This window comes from Antechinus flavipes, chromosome 2 (genome assembly GCF_016432865.1).
Source record: "Antechinus flavipes isolate AdamAnt ecotype Samford, QLD, Australia chromosome 2, AdamAnt_v2, whole genome shotgun sequence".
NCBI classification, from domain to species: Eukaryota; Metazoa; Chordata; class Mammalia; order Dasyuromorphia; family Dasyuridae; genus Antechinus; species Antechinus flavipes.
In genome coordinates, this window is record NC_067399.1 from 21,288,387 (window position 1) to 21,311,529 (window position 23,143).

At 47.6% G+C, this 23,143-nt stretch overlaps 1 protein-coding gene across 1 annotated transcript in view; it reads right to left on the bottom strand.

Moving 5' to 3' along the window:
- Positions 1-2,152, bottom strand: part of EMX1 (empty spiracles homeobox 1) — a 39,279-nt gene extending 37,127 nt beyond the window's left edge. The window contains exon 1 of the mRNA XM_051974275.1: positions 1,502-2,152. Coding sequence (XP_051830235.1) covers positions 1,502-1,961 — 460 coding nt within the window. The 5' untranslated portion in view covers positions 1,962-2,152. The remainder of the gene's footprint in view (positions 1-1,501) is intronic.
- Between the last annotated feature and the right edge of the window lie 20,991 nt (positions 2,153-23,143).

A 23,143-nucleotide genomic window follows, 5' to 3' on the forward strand; every position in this document is an offset into this window, starting at 1 on the left:
GAGCACGCACACACACACACACACACCACGGTCCGTGGATTATTTTGCTTGTATTATTGAATTTCCCCCACTCCCCCACTTAACTTTGCTAGTGCAGTCTTTGCCGCAGGACCGAGCAGAGGGCAGGCTAAGTTAAATGGTGTCTCCCAGCTGCTTTCTCCAATCTTCCAAGTTCAAAGCGTTTGGGTTTTTTTGTTTGCTCGTTTGTTTGTTTGTTTTATTGTTTGTTTTTACTACAGCCGGGTTCGAAATGATCAGACTTCTCCCTGCTAGTTCGGGGCAGCGGGAGGAATCGGAGCTCGCCCGGTCTGCTCCAACACAGCGAAGTAGTAGGCGGCCGAGACTCATAATTGCAGCGTCCCTCTGCAAAGGCTAACGACAGAACGGACCCGCGATCTTCTTTAACTTGGGATGGCCGAAGGATTGGAGCGAAGCTCTGTTTTAGGCTCGGCGGTCCCGGGAGAGAACGGATCATTCGGGAAATGGACCCGATTCTTCCGCTGTTCTTTGCAACGCCAGCGTAGTCCCCGGGCCGCCTTCCCCTGTACTGGCCGATCCCCGGGAAGGCTGTAGATGCCGAGGTCTTACCCAGCGCTGGGCAGGGGCAGGGAAACGGGAGGTGGGGCACGACCCACTCGGCGGGGGGCACCGTGCAGGCGCCCAACGGACAAGCTGGAAGAGTCCGAAGCCTCTGAGAGCTGGGAATCAGCACGCCAAGGCCAGCCAAGGCCGCCCTCCTTAGCTCAGCAGGTCCCGGTGACTGCTGGACTTGGCTCCGCAAGGACTCCGACCCCGGCGCCAGCAGGTTCGGTTCCTTACGGGTTTGCTGTGCCTTTTGCAAACCAACAAAGCTAAGCCGCCTTAGGGCCAGCTGGAGGAACGGAGGAGAGAAGTGGACCCAGAGGTTCCCAAAGATCCTCCTTCAGAGCGAGGGCAGGAATGGGCAACGGAACGTTTCCAGGACAGGGCTTGGAACGAGAAGGGGACGAGGAGGAACCGTTCTCGAGATTAAATGTAGATTGTTCTCTGGAGAACCCGGGAAGCTCGCCGCGAACCAGCTCGTTCCCTAGCTGAGAGCACGGCACTCCCCAAAGGGTGGAGAAACCCTGTCAGATCTAATGGACTGAGCGCCGAGCCTGGGTGCCCGCTGAGGTCCTAACTCGACGGGTCCCTTTAGTTTCTCCGGCTGGGTGCCTGCTTTTCCCCTCCCCCTTCATCCCTCTCTTCCAGAACTTCTGGCAAAGAGGTAAAAGGTTCCCAGCACCCTCGCCTCCTCCCCTTCCCCCCCAGCCTCCTCCTCCGCAGGCTTCCTGTTCCCCACCTCCCGGGGGCTTCGGCGAGCGCGCTTCAGTTCCGAAAAGGGAAAGGTGTCAGCTCCCTCCCTGTACGCCGGCGAGTCGGGCTCGGGCTGCGGGCGGCGGCGAGGATGGGGGACCGAGGCGGGTCGGGGCCGGGCCCCGGCCGCCCCGGCGGGAAGCAGGGGCAGGGGCAGACCACTCACCCTGGAAGCGGTGTCCGAAGAAACGGTTGCGCAGGACCCAAGGGTAGAAGTTGAGGGGGTCCCGGTGCTGGGCTCCGAAGAAGGAGTGCGGGTGCTGGAGGTGGGAGGCTCCGAGCTGGGGGGCCGGGTGCACGGTCAGGGACGGGTGGTTCATGGCTTCGGGGAAGACGAGCTCGGGCCCGCCGTAGAGGGAGCGGCCGGCGGCTGCGGCGGCGGCGGCTGCTGCGGCGGCGGCCGCTGCCGGGAAGCCGCTCACGAACGCCTCGGCGGCCGCTGGCGTGGGGTAGTTGAGCGCCGTGGGCCGCAGGGGCTCCTCACCGGCCGCCGCCGCCGGGGCCGCCAAGTGGTGGGAGCCGCCGCCGGGCCCCGGGCCGGGGCCGCCGGGGCCGCCCGGGCCGCCGCTGTCTTTGGCCACCAGGGACTCGATGGTGAAGCCGCGCTTGGTCGCGGGCTGGAACATGATCGGGGCCCGAACGAGAGAGGGGGCTTCTTTGGCTCCGTGGGGGGTGGAGCGGACCGCGTCCCTGCTGCCGCCGCCGCCGCCGCCGCCGTGCGGGGTGTGCGAAAACACACGCACATGCACACACGCACATGCACACACTCACACGCTGCTCGCTCACTCACTCACACACTCGCTCTCTCACACACACATCCCCACCCACCCCCGCCCCCAACCCCCCCGACGAGAAAAGGGCCCCGGCGGGATGCGGGCGCGGAGTTGGTGCCTGGCTCTGCGCAGCCCCGCGCAGCCCCAGGCCCGAGGGTCCGGGCTGCGGCTGGCACTCGGGAGCGACGACTCGGCTTCCTCCTCGGAGCCGCGGGATCCGGAGTGTTGCTAGTCGGCGGGACCAAAGGGATGCTGCGGGAGCCCCCTCCACCGCCGCTGCCGTCTCCAAAGCCCCTGAGCCCCACCGGCGGCGGCTCCCGAAGGAGAACCCCCGCCCCTGCCTCCACCTCCGCCCGCCCCCGGCCCGGCCCAGGCTGCGGCGTGCAGGGAGCCGGAGGACCGACGGAGCCGGTACCTGGACAGCGCCTGCCGATTGGCTGCCGCTCACCTGCCCCCAGGTGGGGGGGAAGGCTAGGGGCTGGGGGAGGGGAGGGGAGGGGAAGGAAGAGGGGAGGGCCTGGGGAAGGAGGAGGGAGGGGAAGGGAGGGAATCTGCGATCCGAGGCAAAAAGAGGACTGGAGTACTGCAGGGCGATTCGGGATCGTTCCCCCTCGGTCGTTTCCCCCCACCCACCCCCAATCCCTTCCACTCTGCTCCTGTCCTTATTCAGCGTCTATTCCTCCACCTCTACGCTACCACCTCGTCTTCCTCCTCCTCTCCCCCCTTCTCGGGGGTCGCTCTTGCACCCCACACCGCTGGGTCCCTCCGTAGGCCCCGAAGCTACCGGGAAAGCTCGACTAGAGCGGAGAAGTGTCAGACCCCAGACCTTGTCGAGTTTGGGGATTTCTGGAACCCCCTTTCCACCCCCCAATCCAGATCCGACTAAGCCAAGGACTTTTGGGGAACCAAACTTCCCAATTCAAAACGAAGGTCACCGCAGTATCTACCCTCAACCTGTTCCTCCCGCCTTCCAATCCATGCCCCGCAACCCCGCTGAGCTTGATTGCCCATCCTGGATTCTGGCGAAGGTTCTGGGGAGCATGGATTAGGGAGAGGGGGCGTTGTGGCGTTGAGTGTTTCTGGAAGACTCGGACCAACGTCGGCGCAAATGGAGGCGGAAGAAGTGGGAGGATATCTTCCCTTTCCCGTTCTCCCGACGCCTCCAAGTTCTTTCCTCTGATACAGGAGCAGACACTCTGCCCCTGTGACCCAAGTTGAATCTGGTCCAAGGTCGGGAGTTAAATTTGGGGTGAAGAGGCTAAGGGAGATCCCGGGTCTTGCTCCCGGAGAAATGGGGCCTCGGACTGGAAGTCGAGTAGTGTTTTGTTCGCCTCTTTGGGGTCCCCAGTGGTGAAGGAAAGCTCAGTGAGCCCAAAGGAGGGAATTCATTCTTCTATTGACGGGAAATTTGAAGAGGTGAAGAGGGTAGGAAAATCCCAGCCTCAGTTTCCCCTCTGGGCCAGGCGAGATTATTTGCACACCTTGGGCACAGAGACTTTGCCCGAGTTGGAGGCGGAATCCGGCCGGTGAATCGGCTGGCTGGCTGTTGCGGGGCTCCCTCTCCTGCCAGCTTCCCAGCTCAGCACCCTGGCACGCGCAGGCACACTCACACTCACACTCACACACCATCACTACCACTAGTTCTGACTTCCAGTGCAGAGCCTCTCCTAGAATTTCCGAGCGCACTGAGCGCTTCAAGAGACTGCAGGTGCGTCCCACTGAAACAGTCCCTTGGAGTAGCCCCCCCAGCTCCCCGGCTCTGGCCAGGCTGGCACTCGGGTGACAAAGGTCGCCAAGAAAATGTGTGGCCGACTTCTCAGGCCCTGCCTGTCCATATTTCACCCCCCCCAAAAAAAAATCACAAATATGTTTTAGACCGTGAATATCGCTCCCACGCACCATGAAAACGCACACAAATATAGTCACATACAAATACAGTCACACACGCAAACACCTCCAGTCCAAACCAAACGGTATCTGGCACAAGCACGAGATGGTCACCCAAGCACACAAAGCAAGCCACGCAGGACTCCCATCTCTACACCCGGGAAGTCACGCACTCACATCCCTCAGAGCCACAGCCATCCCCATTTATGCGTCACATAGCTCTGGGCGCCCTCCGTCACCCAGGGGCACAGGCTCACCCCCAGGCCCGCTGCGTCCTGGGGTCGCCCACCCCGCTGCCTCCCTGTGATTTTCGCTTCATTCTCGGGCCTTTCATTCAATCGATTCGTTTCTGGCTTTTTCTTTTGTTTTCTTTAATCAAATATTAATAATTTCGGAAACTTTTTGCCGGGAGCCTTCACAGAGCCTACTGGAAAGCCCGTCAAGAGGCCTCCTTCAGGGTTAGAGGTACCCGCCCGGACTAAGGGTAGTAGGAGAGGGGTGGGGGTGGAGGGCAGACGTGGAGTCACAAAGTAGTGGAGGAGGGGAAGGGAGAAGGCCCCTGGGGGGTCGCGAGAGTGGGGATGTCAGGGCACCAGCAGCGCGTCGCCTCCGGCCTTCAGCCCTTGTCCTCTCTCCCGGGACCTTCCCCCTGCCACCCTCCAGAGTCCAGGCCAGCTCTTGCGTGTGTCCCCGACCCGGCTCCGGGGAGCTGTGTTCGCCCCCGGGAGCCCGCGGTGCCCTCGGCTCAGCCACAATGAGGGTTTAAAGTCTATTTTCCACTCGACTGCGCTGAAATGCCCCCGCGCGGCAGCTCCGCTCCAGCCCCTTCTGCGGGCAGGGGCCGGGGAGGGAGAGAGGGAAGGAAGGAAAAGGCCCGGGCCCCGCGGGAGAAAAGAAGGGGCTGCCCAGCCCGGCAGCAGCCCGCCCGCGGAGCGCGTCTGCTCCACTTCCACGGCGCGGCTCCTCCGCCCGTGTCAGGGCTCTCAATCTGGGCCCGGGAGCAGGGCGGGCGGCGCGCGTGGGAGTGTTTCACCGGTCGGGAAACTGCACTTCCACACCCTCGGTTTCCCTTGTAACCCTGTATAGTAATATATCTTATTAACCCTCTACATTAAAATGTCTTCAAGACGTTTTAAAACTTTCTTCTAAGAAGGGATGCACAGCACTCACCAAAGCATGGGCGACAGACACACAAAAAAGCCTCCAACCTAGCTGGACTGAGAGATAGGGAGGTAGGCAGGTAGGGAGAGATAATCTATTTCCTGCTCCTCCTTTTCTTTCCCTCTTATATCCTTCTTCCTCTGCCTTTCCCTTTTCTCTCCCTCTCTCTTCTTATCTGTATTTGTATTTGTATTCTCTCTCTCTGTCTCTGTCTGTCTCTGTCTGTCTCTCTCTGTCTCTCTCTCTGTCTCTCTCTCTGTCTCTCTCTCTCTCTCTCTCTCTCTCTCTCTCTCTGTCTGTCTGTCTGTCTCTCTTTGTGTCTGTCTGTCTGTCTCTGTCTCTGTCTCTCCTCTAGACTCCCCTTTCCCTGTGGCAACAGTTCAGGGCCCAATCCTTTCCTCTACCAAATTTTCATCACTTCCCACTCCCCTACTCTTTTACTCCAACTTTCTTGTGGGAGGCTGGACCAGGGTTTTGAAACAGTCCATCCGGGAAAGGAGGGGGGGAGGGGAGGGGCTCCTCGTTTCTCCAGGGGGATTGGTTTCTGTTGAGGCTGCTCTGGGTCTACAGAGTTTGTCTTGGGAAGTCTGAATAAGAAGTATGATCTGGCTCCAAACAATGGGTGCGGCCACATCTCTTGTTTCGGAGAGAAGACATGGGGATGGAATCTAAAAAGCTGTTTTTTAAAGGGACTAAAAGAAAAATCCACGGAGGGCAGAAATGGGAAGGAGACACGTTTCTCAAAAGAGATGGAGCTTCCAGCCCTTGGGAAGTGTGGCCCAGACTGAGGAGCAGGTTCTCCTTGGCGCCCCCCCTCCCCATTACCCACACCTAATCCTGAAAAGGAACCTGGGTTCAGAGCAGAGGGACTGACCCTTCCCTCTCCCCCAGACTGGCCATTGACCCTGCCGCTCACATCGAGTCTTACTCATTCCCACTGGCTTCCATTTATTCCTTACTCCAAAGGTTGGTCTACACAGTCATTCAACTACCATTTAGCACGAGTTTATTAGATAGAAAAAGTGCATTATTAAATAAAGAGCATCATGTCAGGACGCAGACAATTTAGATCAGACGGGATGCCTGTCTCCAAGGAACGGAAAGTCAAGGACTCTCTTTCTTAGTATTTCTTCTGATTTTATTATATTTCCTAAGGGAGGGGTTGTCAAGAAAGCACTTTAGAATCCTTAACATCCTATGTTAACATAAAAAACAATTGTTATAACTCAGAATAATTTCTTTTCAAAATCATAGACCTTTAGAGCTGGGGGGATCCCTTCCGGGTCACCTGGTCTCCCAAAATAGAACAAATGGCCAGCCAAATTTGGCTCTCTGATCATAGAGAAGCAGCCTCTTGCAGACCTGGGCAGCGCAAGTCCTTCCTCCTTGTTAAGGCTTCTCTAACTTTCATTCCTTGCTCCATGATCTTCCCTCTGGGGTCAAAGTCAAGTTTAATCCCAGGTTTCAGTCCTTCAAATACATGAGGACAATTCTTGAACCTGACCCTTCACCTCCCTCCTCCATCTTCTTTTAACCAGACTAAATATCCTCCCTTCACTTATAGTGCTTTGAAAACTCTTCATCATTCATTTCTCAATATACCTATTAAATGGATGGAAGTATCAACACTCAAAGAGGTTCATTGGATTGTCCAGAATCCCACAGCTGGCATAAGTAACCGAATCGATGTAAGAATTTAGTTCTCCCGGTGCCAGGCCAAATCTACTTAAACTCATCTAGGAAACGAGTTTGAGAAAACTATGATCTGTAAAATAAAAGATTATAAAAAAGGATAAAACCTCCCGTTGGTGTCTGCAAGGATCAAATGAGTTAATTAATGTCAAGTAACACACGTTAAACTTAAAACTCTCTAAAAATCAGTTATCGTCATTTCAATTATTTGTAAAGAGGCCGCCTGGGTTTGTGGCTATATAGCTGCCCTGGAAGCCTGGACTCAGCCCAGATAAGACCCTTAACCTGTCAGAGCTCTCAAAGTCTTTTCTGAAGGTCCCTGAAACCCTTTTCATGGAGCTTTCAAGCATCAAAACTTTTCAAAATAATATTCAAAATTTAAATAAATATCATTAGCTATAACCTACACAAACAAAAACTATTGGGGAAAGAAGATCAATATTTTTAAGAGTTTAAAAGAATCCTAAACCCAAAAAATTGATCTAGGTAATAGACTGTCAGTGGGAGGGAGAGGGGAGGGGGAGAAGTATCCTGCTCACAGGGAGTTCCTAGGAACCAGGGAATTCACGGATGTAGTCCTTATCTCAAGTCTATACACCTAATTTCATCTGTTTTAATTTCAGCTTTATTAGCTCCACTACTCTTGGGTGGGACAACTCATATTTTGTGATGCAATTTTATATACCAGCTAGATTTTCGTTTGTTTATTTGGTTGGTTTTTGGCTGAAGCAATTGAGGTTAAGTGACTTGCCCACGGTCACACAGCTATGAAGTGTTAAAGTGTCTGAGGTTAGATTTGAACTCAGGTCCTCCTAACTTCAGGGCTTTATCCACTGCACCACCTAGCTACCCCCATACTAGCAGTTTAAATTCTTCAGCAGAAGGAGAGTTTTCTTTGTAATTGGCCCCCTCCCTCAACTATTTGAAGGACCCCTCCCTTAAAAAAAATCTCTTAAGCTAAAAAGAGTGTGTTCTTGCAAAATCCCTTTGCTGCCTAGACCTCTCCAACTGTCATCCCGATATAGCTCAGGCTCTGCTTCCCTTCTTCCCCAGTGCCTGAAGTAGCCTTGTTCCGTTGTTTGAAGTCCCTGCTTCCTCCACTTTCCTGAAGTCTATCATCCATTTCTTCCTGGTGGGAACTAGATTTTCCCTCCTGTAGAAAGTGGGCCTTTAGTTGAATCTTAAAGAAAGCCAAGGAGGTCACTAGTCCGAGTGGAAGAGGGAGAGCCTTCTAGGCCTAGAGGCCAGCCAAAGCAAATACTCAGAGCCAAGAGGGTCTTGTTCATGGAAGAGCCAGGAAGTCAGTGTCCCTGGATCAAAGAGACCGGACTGGGGGCTTAGGTGCTAGAAGACTGGGGAAAAGTAAGAGGGGACTGAGTTACGAAGGGCTTTGACGTCAAACAGAGCATTTTGTATTTGATCCTGGAGGCAATAGGGAGCCACTGGTGTTTATTGAGCAGGGGATAGCATGTTCAAATGGAAAAATCACTTTAGTGGCTGAATGGAAAATGAACTAGAGAGGGAAGAGGCTTGAATTTGACAGCTCCACCAGTAATATAACTATTGCAGCCATCCAGACATGAGATGATGAGCCTTGCTCAGAACTCATTCTTCATCTTTGCCTTCTCTGGCTATGTCCTGCAATGCCTTCTTCCCTTAACTCCCATGATTCTGAGCACTCTCCAGTTTTCCTTAGGCCTCTTTCCCTTTTCCTTGTTGATCCCTTTCACTCTTCTCTTTTTTCCTCTTCTAATCAGCCACATGCAGATATTCCCCAAGCTTCTGCCCCCTACTTTTCCCCCCTCTCTGTCCCCTAGGGCTAGAGTCTTATCAGGTCATTGTTGATCAGTCATTTTCAGTCACATCTGATTCTTTATGACCCTATCTGAGGTCCTCTTGCCAGATACCAGACTGGCATGATTTGCCATTTCCTTCTCCAGCTCATTTTACAGATGAGGAAACTGAGGCAAACTGGATGAAGTGACTCGCTCAGTTAGTGTCCGAGGCAGATTTGAACTGTGAAACCCCATGAAAAAAATTCTGTGAGGTCATGTAGAGTCAGACATTAATGAACAACAAGAAATTATTTAGGGAGAGGCCTTAAACAGACCACCTGTTCCTTTGCCTTTTCCTGGCCCTCTTCTCTCTTGTCATTTGTTATTAAGAAGGGAAGGAAGGAAGGAATAACAAATATTATCTCATTTGATCCCCAACAACCTTGGGAGGTTGGTGTTGTTATTATTTCCATTTTACAGATGAGGAAATTGAAACTGATAAAGAATAAGTGACTTGACCAGAGTCACATTACTTGTGACTTTATTTCCAATTTGTGACCATTATTTCCAATCCTTGAGGCAGGATTGGAACTCAGGACTTCCTAACTTCTGTGCTCTATCCACTTTGACATTAAGCATTTTGTGCTGGAAAAAAGGTCCCTCATAGCTTCAGTCCACTTGCCTCCAAAGCTGAGCTTCTACCACCTCCAAAACTGTAAAGTTCCCCAACACACACAGTCTCTGTTGTCCTGCCTCTCTGTCTCTCTGTTTCTGTCTCTTGATCTTGGTCTGTCTCTCTAGCTCTGTATTTTGTGTGTATCTATGTGGGTGTCTCTCTCTGTCTGCCTCTCTGTGCATCTTTCTCTTGGTCTTTGTCTCTTTCTGTGTCTTTATCTCTGTCTTTCTACCTCTTTGTCTCTATTTCTCTCTGTGTCTCTGTCTCTGTCTCTGTGTATCTGTCTCTGTCTCTGTCACACACACACACACACACACACACACACACACACACACAGGCTGCCACGAATACTTCTGAATGGTCAGAACAGACAGCAGGCAGAGCCCCCAGGAAAGGGCCCCTCTCCTGCCAGAGAGGAGGCTCCCGGAGGTACATGGCTATATGCTTCTAAATCCCCTTTCAGGGTTGGGGGTGGGGTGGGGAGGAAGAGAAAAAGGAGAGAGAAAGGGAAGCAGAGAAAGCGATGGAATGAGTTGGGGGGCGGAGGGCCTCCCCCTTCCTCCCCCTCCGCAGCGAGGATCCCTCCGTCATATGGATGGCAACAGCCCAAGCGCTCTAGCTGGAAACAGCTTTGCATTAAGCCGTTCCATATTGCTCTAGAGGAAAGCCTGACACACTCACTGAGGGCCATATCCTGCCATGTCTTGGAGCCCAGCCTTGTCGAGGGGGCCGGGGAGCGAGGGCCTTCTCTGACCTGAGCAGAGGGGGAATCCGGAGGGCAGAGTCCTTATTCCTTCCCATTCAAACCCTCATGGAAAAGGGGCTGGTTTATTAGAAAAAGGTCCCGGTGGAAATGTCCAAACAGGCCCGTTGTCAGTGAGGGAGCCATTGGGTCGGCCACTGGAAAGCAACCCAGGTGTCCGGCCTGGAGACGGCCAGTAGCATTGGAAATGCCATTCAGTGTGTTGACAAGAAGAATTCCACCGAGGAGGTCTTTTGGAAACCTTCAGTCTTTGGGAATTCGGCTCCGATGACTAGATGATGGAAAGGGAGAGTCCTTCTCATATCTTACTGGGTTAAACTGAAACCAGAGCTAATCATCCCAACACTTCCACATCTTCATCCGCCTTCCAATCTCCTATTTCAATCTGGGCTCATGCAGGGGCACATCTCGCTCGTACGGGCTCCAGGTCTTAGAGATGGGTCGGTGGGCCCAACTCCCGCATTTTTAAGAAATCTTAACTTCAGGGGTTCTCAAACTACGGCCCACGGGCCAGATGCGGCAGCTGAGGACGATTATCCCCCTCACCCAGGGCTTTGAAGTTTCTTTATTTAAAGGCCCACAAACCAAAGTTTTTGTTTTCACTGAAGTCCGGCCCTCCAGCAGTCTGAGGGACAGTGAACTGGCCCCCTATTTAAAAAGTTTGAGGACCCCTGATTAAACCATATGCCTTATCCTAGGGTAGTGGCTTGGGATTCAAACCCACAACCTCTGCCTTCAAAGCAGTCTTTTCTCACCATATCACACTAACTCTCATGACAGGTCCTTTTGAATATTTGAAAATCAGACTTATGCTGGTTGATATCAAAGGACAGAACTAGAGCCAACTGGTAGGAATTACAGATTTTGACTCAATGTAAGGAAAAACTTAGAATATCAATATAATAGAAAAAATTCTAGATTTGGAGTCAGGTTCAAATCCTATCCAGGATATTTCCTAGCTGTGTGACTGTGAACAAGTTGATTCAGATCTTGGAGCCTCAGTTTCCCCACCTGTAAATGGGCCTAGTAACATTTCTACTACCTAATTAGGTGTGAAATGGATAGTCCCAGACCTAGAGTTAGGAAGCTTTATCTTCCTGAATTCAAATCTAGCCTCACATACTTACTAGCTATATGATCCTGGGCAAATCATTTAATCTTCAGTTTCCTTATTTGAAAAATGAGCTGGAGAAGGAAATGGCAAAAACCACTCCAGTCTCTTTACCTAGAAAACCCCAAATGTTCAGTCAGATACTACCTAAGAGGTTTGTTGTGAAAGTCTTCATAGATCTTAAAGCATTGTAGAAAATAAATAAATGACTATTAATCGGAGTTAGCCACAAGTAGAATGTCTAGAATGCTAGTCTCCTTCAAATTATGTCACTATATATTATATATATAATATATATATATGTATACATATATGTATATGTGTGTATACACATATATGGCAATATATATATTGGTTATATATATGACAATTTTTCTGTAACCCCCAGTCTCAGTGGAAGGACTGGCTATGCTAAAAAAAAATCAAGAATCCTTGAATATTGAAGAATAACTAATGCAGGATTTGAGGGGAATAGGAGGCTGGGCAGGAGTGAGGGAAATCCCCTGGAAGTCACCAGATTGACAAATGAGGTAGCCACTGTTTTTAGTTCAGATGTCAACTTCCCTGAGATCTTTTCCTTCTTGTATTCCCTCCTCAGAAATGGAAAAAGGACACAGAACTGCCTTTGAAGCCACGTCTTTTCTCACCATATCACACTAAGTCTCATGATAAGTCCCTTCAAAGATTTGAAAATTACTTATTCTGGTTGATATCAAAGGACACTCTCTCTCTCTCTCTCTCTCTCTCTCTCTCTCTCTCTCTCTCTCTCTCTCTCTCTCTCTCTCTCTCTCTCTCTCTCTTTCTGTTTATCTGTCTCTCTAACTTCAGACCTTGAAGAAACATCCAGAGATGCTTTTTTCTTCCAAGTCTATTTTCCTGAATCTTCCAGGGCCTTTTCTCCAGGAGAGCAAACCAGGGGGGAGCAGGGGAGGTTCAAAACCGAAGCTGCTCCTTCCCAGTTTGCAGAAGAGGACCCCTGGGGGTGTGTCCTCATTGCTTTCTTGGGCCCACCCCCTGTCCCCTTCTTTGTAGCCTTTGAGCTCAGTGTCCTCCCTCACCCCCACCACTCTCCTCATTCCTGCTCTACCTCCCCTGCAATGCAGAGAAGCAGCTTTTTCAGCCTTTAATTAGTAAATTATTCCCCAGGTGGGGTGCACCCATGATTTCTCATTAAGGGGTGAGAGCTTCTTGTTAGCTTAACAAGCCTGGCTGGCAGCCTGCAGGCCAGGTTTCCTGGAAAGGGACCCCTCCTCCTCCTGGGGGAGGGTCCCCAAGACCTAGGAGGAGGTTTCTGACTCATTCTGCTATCTCCTCTGGAGACAGCCCAGGTCGGGGATTGGTCCGGTGAGCTTGGCCCCAGCCTGCATCTCTCTAATCCAACTTCTGAGCTCTCTTCCTCAGCCTGCTTAGCACCTCTCCTGACCAGATCTGGGGTCATGCCAGCTGCTAAACCCTCTGTCTGACAACCTGAACCTTCGGCTTCTTTTTTCTATTGTTTAGCCCAAATTCCAGATCGGCCATTTACTAACTGTGTAATCTCAGATAAGTCACTTGACCTCTGTGGACCTCAGTTTCCTCATATGGTAAATGTTTGAATTAGTTGGCTTCTGAGGTTCCTTAACTGCTTTTTAGACAACAATTTGAAGTTTAAGCAAAGTATCTTACACATCTTATCTTATTTGTTCCAGACAACAACTGTGTGAAGTAGGTACCATTAGTAGCCCCACTTTACAGATGAGGAAACTGAGGCTGAGGGGAAGTTAAGTGATTTGCCTAAAGATATAGTTTCTAAATTACAAAGATATAGTTCCTAATCCCGAGGTAGGATTGGAACTCCTCATGGATCTCGCCACCTAGTTACCAGCTCTAAATTTTAAAAAAATCATCACGAGTTTGAAAAACAGGAAAACTTCCATATCCAAAGAGCAGAAAAAGAAAATTGCAAGTAACACTTACCCTCCACCATGTACCACTTTTAAGACACATGTTCAATTTAACACATTGTATTTCCAGCCCTGCCTGGCTTTGTCTGTGGTTTTTCTGTTCTCTCCTGTGTATTTCTTATATACTTTATCAATGTTCTTTTTTTTTTTAAAAGATTTTTATTTACAAAACATATGCAGAGATAATTTTTCACCATTGACCCTTGAAAAACCTTGTATTCCAATTTTCCCTCTTTTCCCCCACCCCTTCCCCTAGATGGCAGGCAATCCAATATATGTTGAACATGGTGGAAATATATGGTAAATACAAAATATGCACACATATTTATATAATTATTTTGCTGCACAAGAAAAATCAGATTAAAAAAGGAAAAATAAGAAAATAAAATGCAAGTGAACAACAAAAAGAATGAAAATGTTATGTTGTGATCCACACTCAACTCCCACAATCCTCTCTGAGTGTAGATGGCTCTGCTCATCACAAGACCATTGGAAATGACCTGGATCATCTCATTGTTGAAAAGAGCCACGCCCATCAGAGTTGATTATTATATAATCTTGCTGTTGCCGTGTACAATGATCTCCTGGTTCTGCTCATTTCACTCAGCATCAGTTCATGTCAGTCTCTCCAAGCTTCTCTGTATTCATCCTGCTGATCGTTTCTTATAGAACAATAATATTCCATAACATTTATATATCACAATTTATTCAGCCCTTCTCCAACTGATGGGCAGCCACTCAGCTTCCAGCTTCTTGCCAGTACAAAAAGGGCTGTCACGACCATTTCTGCACATATCAATGTTCTTTTAAAAGACTGCTACCACAAATAATGTCCATCACCCCACCAAAAACCAAAAGCTTTTCCTCATATTAAAAAAATGCAGTAAATTCAAACAAATCCACCCACTGGCCATGTCTGAAGAGGTGGCTCAGTAAGCCCATCCATCTAGTCCCTTATCTCCAACCCAAGTGATGGGCCCTCTGGAGCAGTGATGAGCCATTGGTCATAACCATTTTTGAGTCATTCCCATTATATCCCTTTATAGTACTGAGGTCTTTTTAAAAAATCAATTGTTCTTTGGGTTCTGCCCACTTTAATCTGTATCCATCAGTCAGCCAACAAGTACTAATTAAGTGCCTCCTAATTGTTGAATGCAGCCCCTGCTCTCAGTAAGCTGACGATCTAATGGGAGAGAGGCAGCAAGATGGCACAGTGGATAGAGCACTGGCCTTGAAGTCAGGAGGACCTGAGTTCAAATCTGTCCTCAGACACTTAATACTTCCCAGCTGGGTGACCCTGGGCAAGTCACTTAACTCCAATTGCCTCAAAAAAAATCTAATGGGAGAGACAATGTACAAACAACTCTGTAAAAAGAAGCTTTAGACAGGGTAAATTGAAAATATTCACTAGAAGTAAGACTCTAGAAATAAGGGAGATCAGGAAAGACTTTTGGGGAAGGTGAGAATTTAGTTGAGATTTGAAGAAACCCAGAAGGGAGAAGTGAGGAGGGAAAGAGTTCCAGGCTTGAGACAGAGCCAGTGAAAATGCCCAGAGATAAGAGATGAAATGTCTTATGCAAGGAACGGCAAAGAGGCAGTGAAATTGGATTACTGAGTATATGGGGGTGGGGGATATGTAAGGACACTGGAAAAGTGGAAGGGTACCAGTTTATGGAGGGTATTACAAGCCTAATGGAGGATTTTGAATTTTATCCTGGAGATAATTGGCACCCACTGGAACTGATTGATTGGGGATGGTCAGGGGAGGAGTGGAGTGGTCAGAATTTTGACTTAGGAGAATCAATTTGACACTTGAATGGAGGAAGGACTGGAGGAGGGCAGGGAGTACACATGGAAGGAAAGGAAGGAAGTGATAATGGCCTGGAAGCTCCTAAAGATGTTAGAAACAACGTGAATTGGCAGTTGATTGGATATGGGGGAAGATGAGAAAAGAGAAGTGAAATACTTCTGAATGACATCTAGATTGCTAGGCTGGCTCCCTGGGAGAATGGTGGGTCCCATCAAAGCAATGGAGAATTTAGGAAGAGGGGAAAGTTTTGAGGAAAAGATGACGAGTTCAGTTGAGCTTAAGATGTCTCCAACATATCTAATTGGCGATGTAAGACTGGAAGTCAGAGCTTAGACAAATAAATATGGCAATTAATCTGGACAAAGATTTTAGTTGAATCCATAGAAACTAAGATCACTAAGTAAGAGAGGGAGAAGAGGATCAAGATCAGAACATCGGAGAACCCCCAGGAACAAAACATAAAGTGGTGATTGTTGATAATGTCACGAACTACAAGAAGAAAGAGAAAAGAGAAAAAAATCCATTCATTTTGGCAATTAAAAGATGACTGATCCAAGACAATTGCAAAGGATTTATTATGAAAAATGCTACCCATCTCCAGAGACAGAACTATGAAGGGGTGGGGAAAACTGAAGTATACTTCTCTCACTTTATTTCTCTTGCCCTTTTTCTTGTGACATGGCTAATGTGGATATATATTAGGCACGATTTCATATGAATACTTGATATCCCATTGCTTATCTATTTGATGGGTGGAAGAGGAGCAGAAGGAAAGAAAGAAGTTGGAGCTCAAATTTTTAAAAACAAATGTTAAAATGAATAGATAACATTGAAATTTTAAAATATTTTTATAGAAATCATCAACTTTGGAGAGAACAATAGGGTTAGCTGAGTTTTATATACCTACAGGATACCCATTCTAAAATATTCAATAAGTGATGGAGAGATGAGCCTAGAAATCTGGAGATAAGGGTTAGATACCTGCATTTGAGAATCATCAGCTTAAAAACATCAATAAATCCATGGGAGTTATTGAGATAACTAAACAAAATAACCCTTGGTGATCAATCTCCTCTTAAGCACCTGGTTAAGCATATAGAAACCAATAGGAAGGAAAGAAAGGAGGAAGGAAGAAAAGAGAAGGATGGAAGAAGAGAAGAAACAAGCATTTATTAGGCACTTATTAAGTGCTAGGCAGTATGCTAAACACTTTACTAATATAATTCCATTTGATTCTCACAAGAACTCTGAGAGAGAGATACTATTATTATCCTCATTCCACAATTGAGGAAACTGAGCAACCGAGATTAAATGACTGGCCCAGTGTCACACAGCTATTAAATGCCTGAGACTGTATTTATATTTAGGTCTTTCTGAACCCAGACCTTGTATTCCATCCACTATGCCCATGGTCTCCTTGAGGGACCAACCATTCTGCAATTGCTCATGAGAGCTAGGCTTTATGCTGAGTATAGTTTTTTTTTTAATTTTTATTTTTATTTAATAATTACTTTATATTGACACTCGTTTCTGTTCCGATTTTTTTCCCTCCCTCCCTCCACCCCCTCCCCTAGATGGCAAGCAGTCCTTTATATGTTGGATATGTTGCAGTATATCCTAGATACAATATATGTTTGCAGAACCGAACAGTTCTCTTGTTGCATAGGGAGAATTGGATTCAGAAGGTATAAATAACCCGGGAAGAAAAACAAAAATGCAGATAGTTCACATTCGTTTCCCAGTGTTCTTTCTTTGGTGTAGCTGCTTTTGTCCATCGTTTATCCATTGAAACTCAGGTTTCTTTGTCAAAGAAATCCACTTCCATCAAAATATGTCCTCATACAATATCGTTGTCGAAGTGTATAATGATCTCCTGGTTCTGCTCATTTCACTTAGCATCAGTTCATGTAAGTCTCACCAGTCCTCTCTGTATTCAGCTGAGTATAGTTTTAAACTCTTTTCCAATTCCAATTTCCAGAATGGTTGGATCAATATACAGTTTCATCAACAACAACAGTGTCTTCCCCTCCAGCAACTGCCAGTCTTTTGTCAACTTGGCCAATCAGAATAGAAGAAGGAACTTTAGAGTTATTTTCATTTGCATTTCTTTTTTATTAACTATTTGGGAACATTGACCCTGCCCAAATGTCTCACTCTGCATTTTGAATCCATCAGGTGATGAGTAGCATGTTTCATTGTTGGTCTCTTGGAATTATACTCTTATTACCTTTCAAGAAGACAAGGATTTGAATACGTGGACCTAAGGGGGCCAGCACAGTCTAATTTGTATTCTGAGAGGGACTAATTATTCCTGAAGGAAGTCTTACCTCCTTTGGGAAGTCTTTCCTGACCATACCAGCTCATACTGATACTTCCTTTCTCTAAAACTTGAATTGTCCAAATGAAGAACAAGTTGTCTTGGTGGGTTGTGCTTTTTCCCTCCCCATCCCAACCTAGATCTTCAAACAAAGACTGGGCTGATCACTTGTTGCTATGATATGTCAGGGATTTTTTTTCCAAGTACACGTTGGACCAAGTGGTCACTGATGATCAACCTACTTGACCAATGCAACATTTTTAGTGGAATTCATCTACATAATAATTTGAATATTGGTAAGACACTTAGAAACATATATAGAAATGTGTCTTTTTATACATTTTGCAGCAACAAGAATATAAATTGTTGTCATTATTGGAAATTCCCAGAAATGCTTCTATCACCATATTGGTAAAAATATAAACATTCAAAATGGCAGCATAATACACGCATGAATAACAGAAGTAGATTTTAAAGCGTTCTGGAATTCAACAATTTAACAATTTGTTAAATGCCTACTGTGGGTCCAATACAGAACTCAACCAAATTCAGTATCGGTTTTTTTGGGGGGGTTTCTCCAATTTTAGTGATCATCTTCAGGCCTTGAAAATTGCTCAGTTTCAGGAAGTGATAAAGATGCTCTCTGACTTGGGGCATCGGAAAAAAATGAGGAAACTTGTACATGATCATCCCACTTCCCTCTCACCAATGCCCCAGACCCATAGTAAATGCTTAAGTGGATTGACATCTGTTGCCTTAAATTCTGGGTTTTAATCTTGAACAGGGACACCAAATATTAGAGCAGGCAAAAACTTAAGAAATTATCAGACCCATTCTTCTCACTGCACAGATGAGGCCCAGAGTTGAATTTGACTTGTTCCAAGTTGAATAGAACTGGGTTCCCTGATGAGCTTTCTACAGTTCCTTCCACTGAGGCAGTCAATCAATGTAACAAGCCTACTATGCACCAGTAGGAATGAAAAGCCCAAAATGAAACAGTCCCTGCATCAGGGAGCTTAAATTCAAACGGGGGTCACACTGTACATAAATATAGATACATAGAAAACACATACGAAGCAGCTATAAAGTAACCTTTGGAGCAAGACGCCCGGAGAAGTAGGAAAGGCTGTTTTGCAGAAGGTGTTGCTTGAGATGAGTCATCATCTTCATTACAAATAAACACATCACTTACTAATGTGTGCACATATTTATAGTCAATCTATACTGTCTTATGTTCTGCTAATTGTTTTATGTCTTGTCTCACTAATTAGTCTGTGAGCTCCCTAAGGTCAATAAGTACTTATTAAATACCTACCATCCAAGACATAACTGGAGGGGAGGGTGATCAGAGTTTTGCTCCAGGACATTGAAATTGAAAAAGTGTTGACAACGTTGTCTAGAAACATAACTTCCTCCCGTTCTCTGGTGGCCATTGCCCTTCCCTCCAATCCCAGGCTCTACCCCACTCCCCGGGAACACCAGCAGCTCTGCCTACTAGTTAGAAACCTCCCGGGATCGTGGGGCAAGCACCGCCCCTTACCTACCCCTCCCTTGCTCTGAGACAAAAATGTTAGGCTCTCCCTTTTAAGGGGCTCTGCTGGATGCTAGAGGAAAAACCAATGTCTGCTCTGCTGGAGTTTGCATCTTACTGGGGATCCCCTTTCTCCTCCTTTTGCCTTCTCCACAAAGACTTTCTGGATCGATTTGGTCTTTCTTCCCAAACTGTAACCCCTCCCTCACTCTGCTCATTCAGTTGCTCCTGAGACAGTGCGGTGCATCATCCAATCTCATTTTACAGATGAGGAGACTGAGACCTAGAGGGAGAAAGTAATGTCTCATGGTCACACAGATGAGAAGTATCAATATTTGAATCTGGCTCTCCTGTCTTCTGGTTCAGCATCCTCTCTCTCAGTTTGAGTGGAGGGTGGGGAGAGGGAGAGACAGAGACAGAGCAGGGACAGAGACAGAGAGGAAGATAGAGACAGAGACAGAGACAAAGACAGAAAGAGATAGAGAGACACAGAGAAACAAGGGGAGGGAGGGAGAGAGAGAGAGAGAGAGAGAGAGAGAGAGAGAGAGAGAGAGAGAGAGAGAGAGATTACAAAGTCAACCTATATGTCTCCTTATAAAGAGGGATGTTGTTCAATCATGTCCAACTCTTCCCATTGGAGTTTTCTTGGCAAAGCTACTCCAGCCCATTTTACAGATGAAGAAACTGAGGCAAACACTTATTTTTAATTAAGTGACTTATATAGGGTCAACAAGTTAGTAAATGTCTGAGACTGGATTTGAACTTAGATCTTTCTGACTCTGGACCCATCACTCTATTCCTTGCACCATAAATTTTCATTGATTAATCAATTAATCAATCAACACAAATTTATTAAGCACAACACAGACACTGAAGTTGGAGGATCTATGTTCAATTCCCTCTTCTGATGCTTACAATCTGACAAAGCACTTAGTCTTCAAAGGACTCAGTTTCTCTATCTGGAGGATTGAGGTTGACAACCTCTAAGTTCCCTTTCCTCTCTAAATTGTTCCCATGATTCGGCTCTCTGCACTGGGAATAAAAGGACAAAAGTCAAACGATGACTGCCTTCAAGGAGTTTAGAGGAAAGACAACATACAACACCTAAATGAAGACAAAGTTATTTGGGAAGAAACTCCTCAAGCATGAGAACCCCACTTCCATTACCTTTCCAACCCCAACAGTGCCTGTGTCTCTTACTCTCTCTGGTCACTCCTCCTCTCTGAGACTCAGTTTCTCCATCTGTAAAACTGGAATAATAAGAGCTGTGCCCAACACCGTGTCAAGCCCATGGTTGTTGATCCATATATGAATCTTAGTAGTTGTTATTTATTAGTATTATCATCGATAAATTTCCAGTGCAGGAAAATACAAAGAGCATCGAAAGGAAGTTTCAAGACCTCACTTCTAGTCTTGACTCCAACCTTCACTAACTATACGACTCTAGGCAATTACTTCCCCTCCCTGGGACTCAGTTTCCCCTTTTGTAAAGAAAAAGGTCAGATGAGAGGACTGTGCTGAGGTTCCTTTCAGCTCTAAAATCCTACACTTTTTGGGGAGGGGAGCACTAGATAAGTAGGTACCAAATATGAAAGAGACAGAGAATGAGGAAACTCGGTCTCAGACGGAGAGAGATGAAGACGTAGGTTCAAATCCCACCTCGCACACGTCCTGCACGACATGGGCGAGTCACTTAAGTTCTCCTGAATTCTCTGACTGTAAATCTCTGAGAAGATGCACTGAGGAGGGAGTTTCCAGGCTAGGAGTTCCCTATTCCAGTGAAATCACAGATCCGGTTCTATTCCGGATACCAAATAAATCCCAGGCAATTTGAGGGGGGAGCACTCTCGACCCCGATTTTCTCCTATGTAAAAGGAGGGGAATCTGGCGCCGGAACCCCGCCCTGAGGATGTTCTGCCCTTCCCCCAGATCTATTTTCCTTGTAAAGAAGTGAGGGAGGGCCAGCCGGGAGAGAGCCCCTCCCTCCTCTAAGCAGAGACGGCCCACTGGGGGCCCTCAGCAGCTGTGGGAGTTGAGAACAGGCTGGCCCGGGAGAGGGAGGCGGCCTGGCGGTGGGTGGGACCCAAACTGCTTTCTTCCCATTCCCCTGACTCCCCTCCCCGCCCTCCCCCCACCCCAGCAAAATCCTTCCCAACTCCCAGGCAAGGCCCCTTCTTCTCACTCTCCTCTCATTCACCTGCCCATCTTCCTCTCCTCCTCTCTCCCTTTCTATCCAAACTCATAATTAATCGCTCAAGGCAAAAGTAATGAATGTTAATTGGCCATCTGTAGGAAGACTAATTAAAATCTACCACGCTGGGGTTTCAAACATACCTATAGCAACGGAGTGAATTGGGAATGAGACGCGGAGGGATGGAGGTAACAGCTGAGAGGCTGCAAAGCCCCCTCCGCCTAGGTGTGAGCGAGGGAGGAGGGGAGGAGGAGGAGGAGAGAGAGGGAGAGAGAGAGAGGGAGGGGGAGGGGGAGGAAGGGGAGAGGCGGGAGGCAGGAGACGGGGAGAGGGAGGGTGGGGGAGGCGGGGAGGAGAGAGGAGTAAGGGAAGGGGAAGAGAGAGACAGGGAGGGGTTAGAAGAGAAAAGGGGGATAGAGACAGAGAGGGAGAGAAGGAGGGAGGGAGTGATAGAGAAAGGAGAGGGGGAGAGAAAGACAGAGACAAATAGAGGAGGGAGGGAGTGATAGAGAAAGGACAGGGGGAGAGAGACAGATAGAGAGAAGGAGGGAGGAATGATAAAGGAGAGAGGAGTGATAAAGGAGAGGGGGAGAGAGACAGAGACAGAAGAAGGAGGAGGAGAAGAAGGAGAAGAAGGAAAAGAAGGAGAAAAGAAGAAGACGAAGAAGAAGAAGAAGAAGAAGAAGAAGAAGAAGAAGAAGAAGAAGAAGAAGAAGAAGAAGAAGAAGAAGAAGAGAGGAGAAAGAGAGGGAGAGAGAGAGAAAGAGAGAGGAAGAGGGAAAGGGAGAGAGTAGGAAGAGTGAGTGGGGGGCAGAGAGACATTCAGAAACACTACAGCCCCCATAGGAATCCATGATCCCAGAAGACGGAAAGACTAAAGGAAAGCCAGCAGCACCTCCAAGAGCTAGGCTGAGTCTGTGTTCATGAGACCAGATTTAGTCCAGAAAGAGATGGGCTTAAGCTCGTAAAAACACATGCCTCCATCATCCCCTCTCTCCCCCTCTGCTTCCTCCTTTTCCCTTCTTCTTTCCCTCCTCTATCCCCCCTCTCTTTTTATTAGGAAAAGCTGCCCCCCCCATTAAATGCTTGGTAAACCTCTATATAAATGTCACTGTTAGATAATGATAGGCTTCCTTCCCTCTATATTCTTCCTCCCCACAAATGGGGACACAGGCACATTATGTCCACACTACAGATACATACCTGGCATCCACCCACATAAGAACACACTACTCATTTTCTCCTCCCCCAGATAAATACATAGATGTAGTCAGGACTTAACTCTTCAAATCTATTCCAATTAAATAAACCTTTATTTTTCAGTCGTGTCTGACTCTTCATGATCCCATTTTAGGGTTTTCTTGGCAAAAATATTAGAGTCCTTCTCCAACTCATTTGACAGATGAGGAAACTGAGGCTAACAGGGTTAAGTGACTTGCCCAAAGTCATTCAGCTAATACGTGTCTGAGGCCAGAGTTGAACTCAGAAAAATGAGTCTTCCTAATTCCAGGCCCAGCACTCTTTCCACTGTACCACCTAGTTGCCCCCATGGTAGATGCTGTATTAAGTACTATGATAAACTCCGGGAATACAAACACCAAAGGGGAAACAGTTCTTGTCTACAAGAAATTAATGGATGGATGGGTGGGTGGGTGGATGGGTGGATAGATGGGTAGATGGATGGATGGATGGATGGATAGATGGGTGGATGGATGGGTAGATGGATGGATGGATGGATAGATGGGTAGATGGATGGATGGATGGATGAGTGGATGGATGGGTAGATGGATGGATGGATGGATGGATGGATAGATGGGTAGATGGATGGATGGATGGATGAGTGGATGGATGGGTAGATGGATGGATGGATGGATGGGTGGATGGGTGGATGGATGGATGGATAGATGGGTGGATGGATGGATGGATGGATGGATGGATAGATGGGTGGATGGATGGATGGATGGATGGAAGAATGGAAGGAAGGAAGGATGAAAAGCATTTATCAAGCAATTCCCCTGGGCTAAACTCTGGGATACAAAAATGCTTGTTTCCCTCTCCCTCCCTGCTTCTCCTCCAAATCTTTGTAGAATAATAAATTTATAGCTAAGACCTACTTCAACCTGTTCCCTTCTTCTCTCCCACATTTTACTTGAGTTGGCTAAATTCAACCTCAGGAAC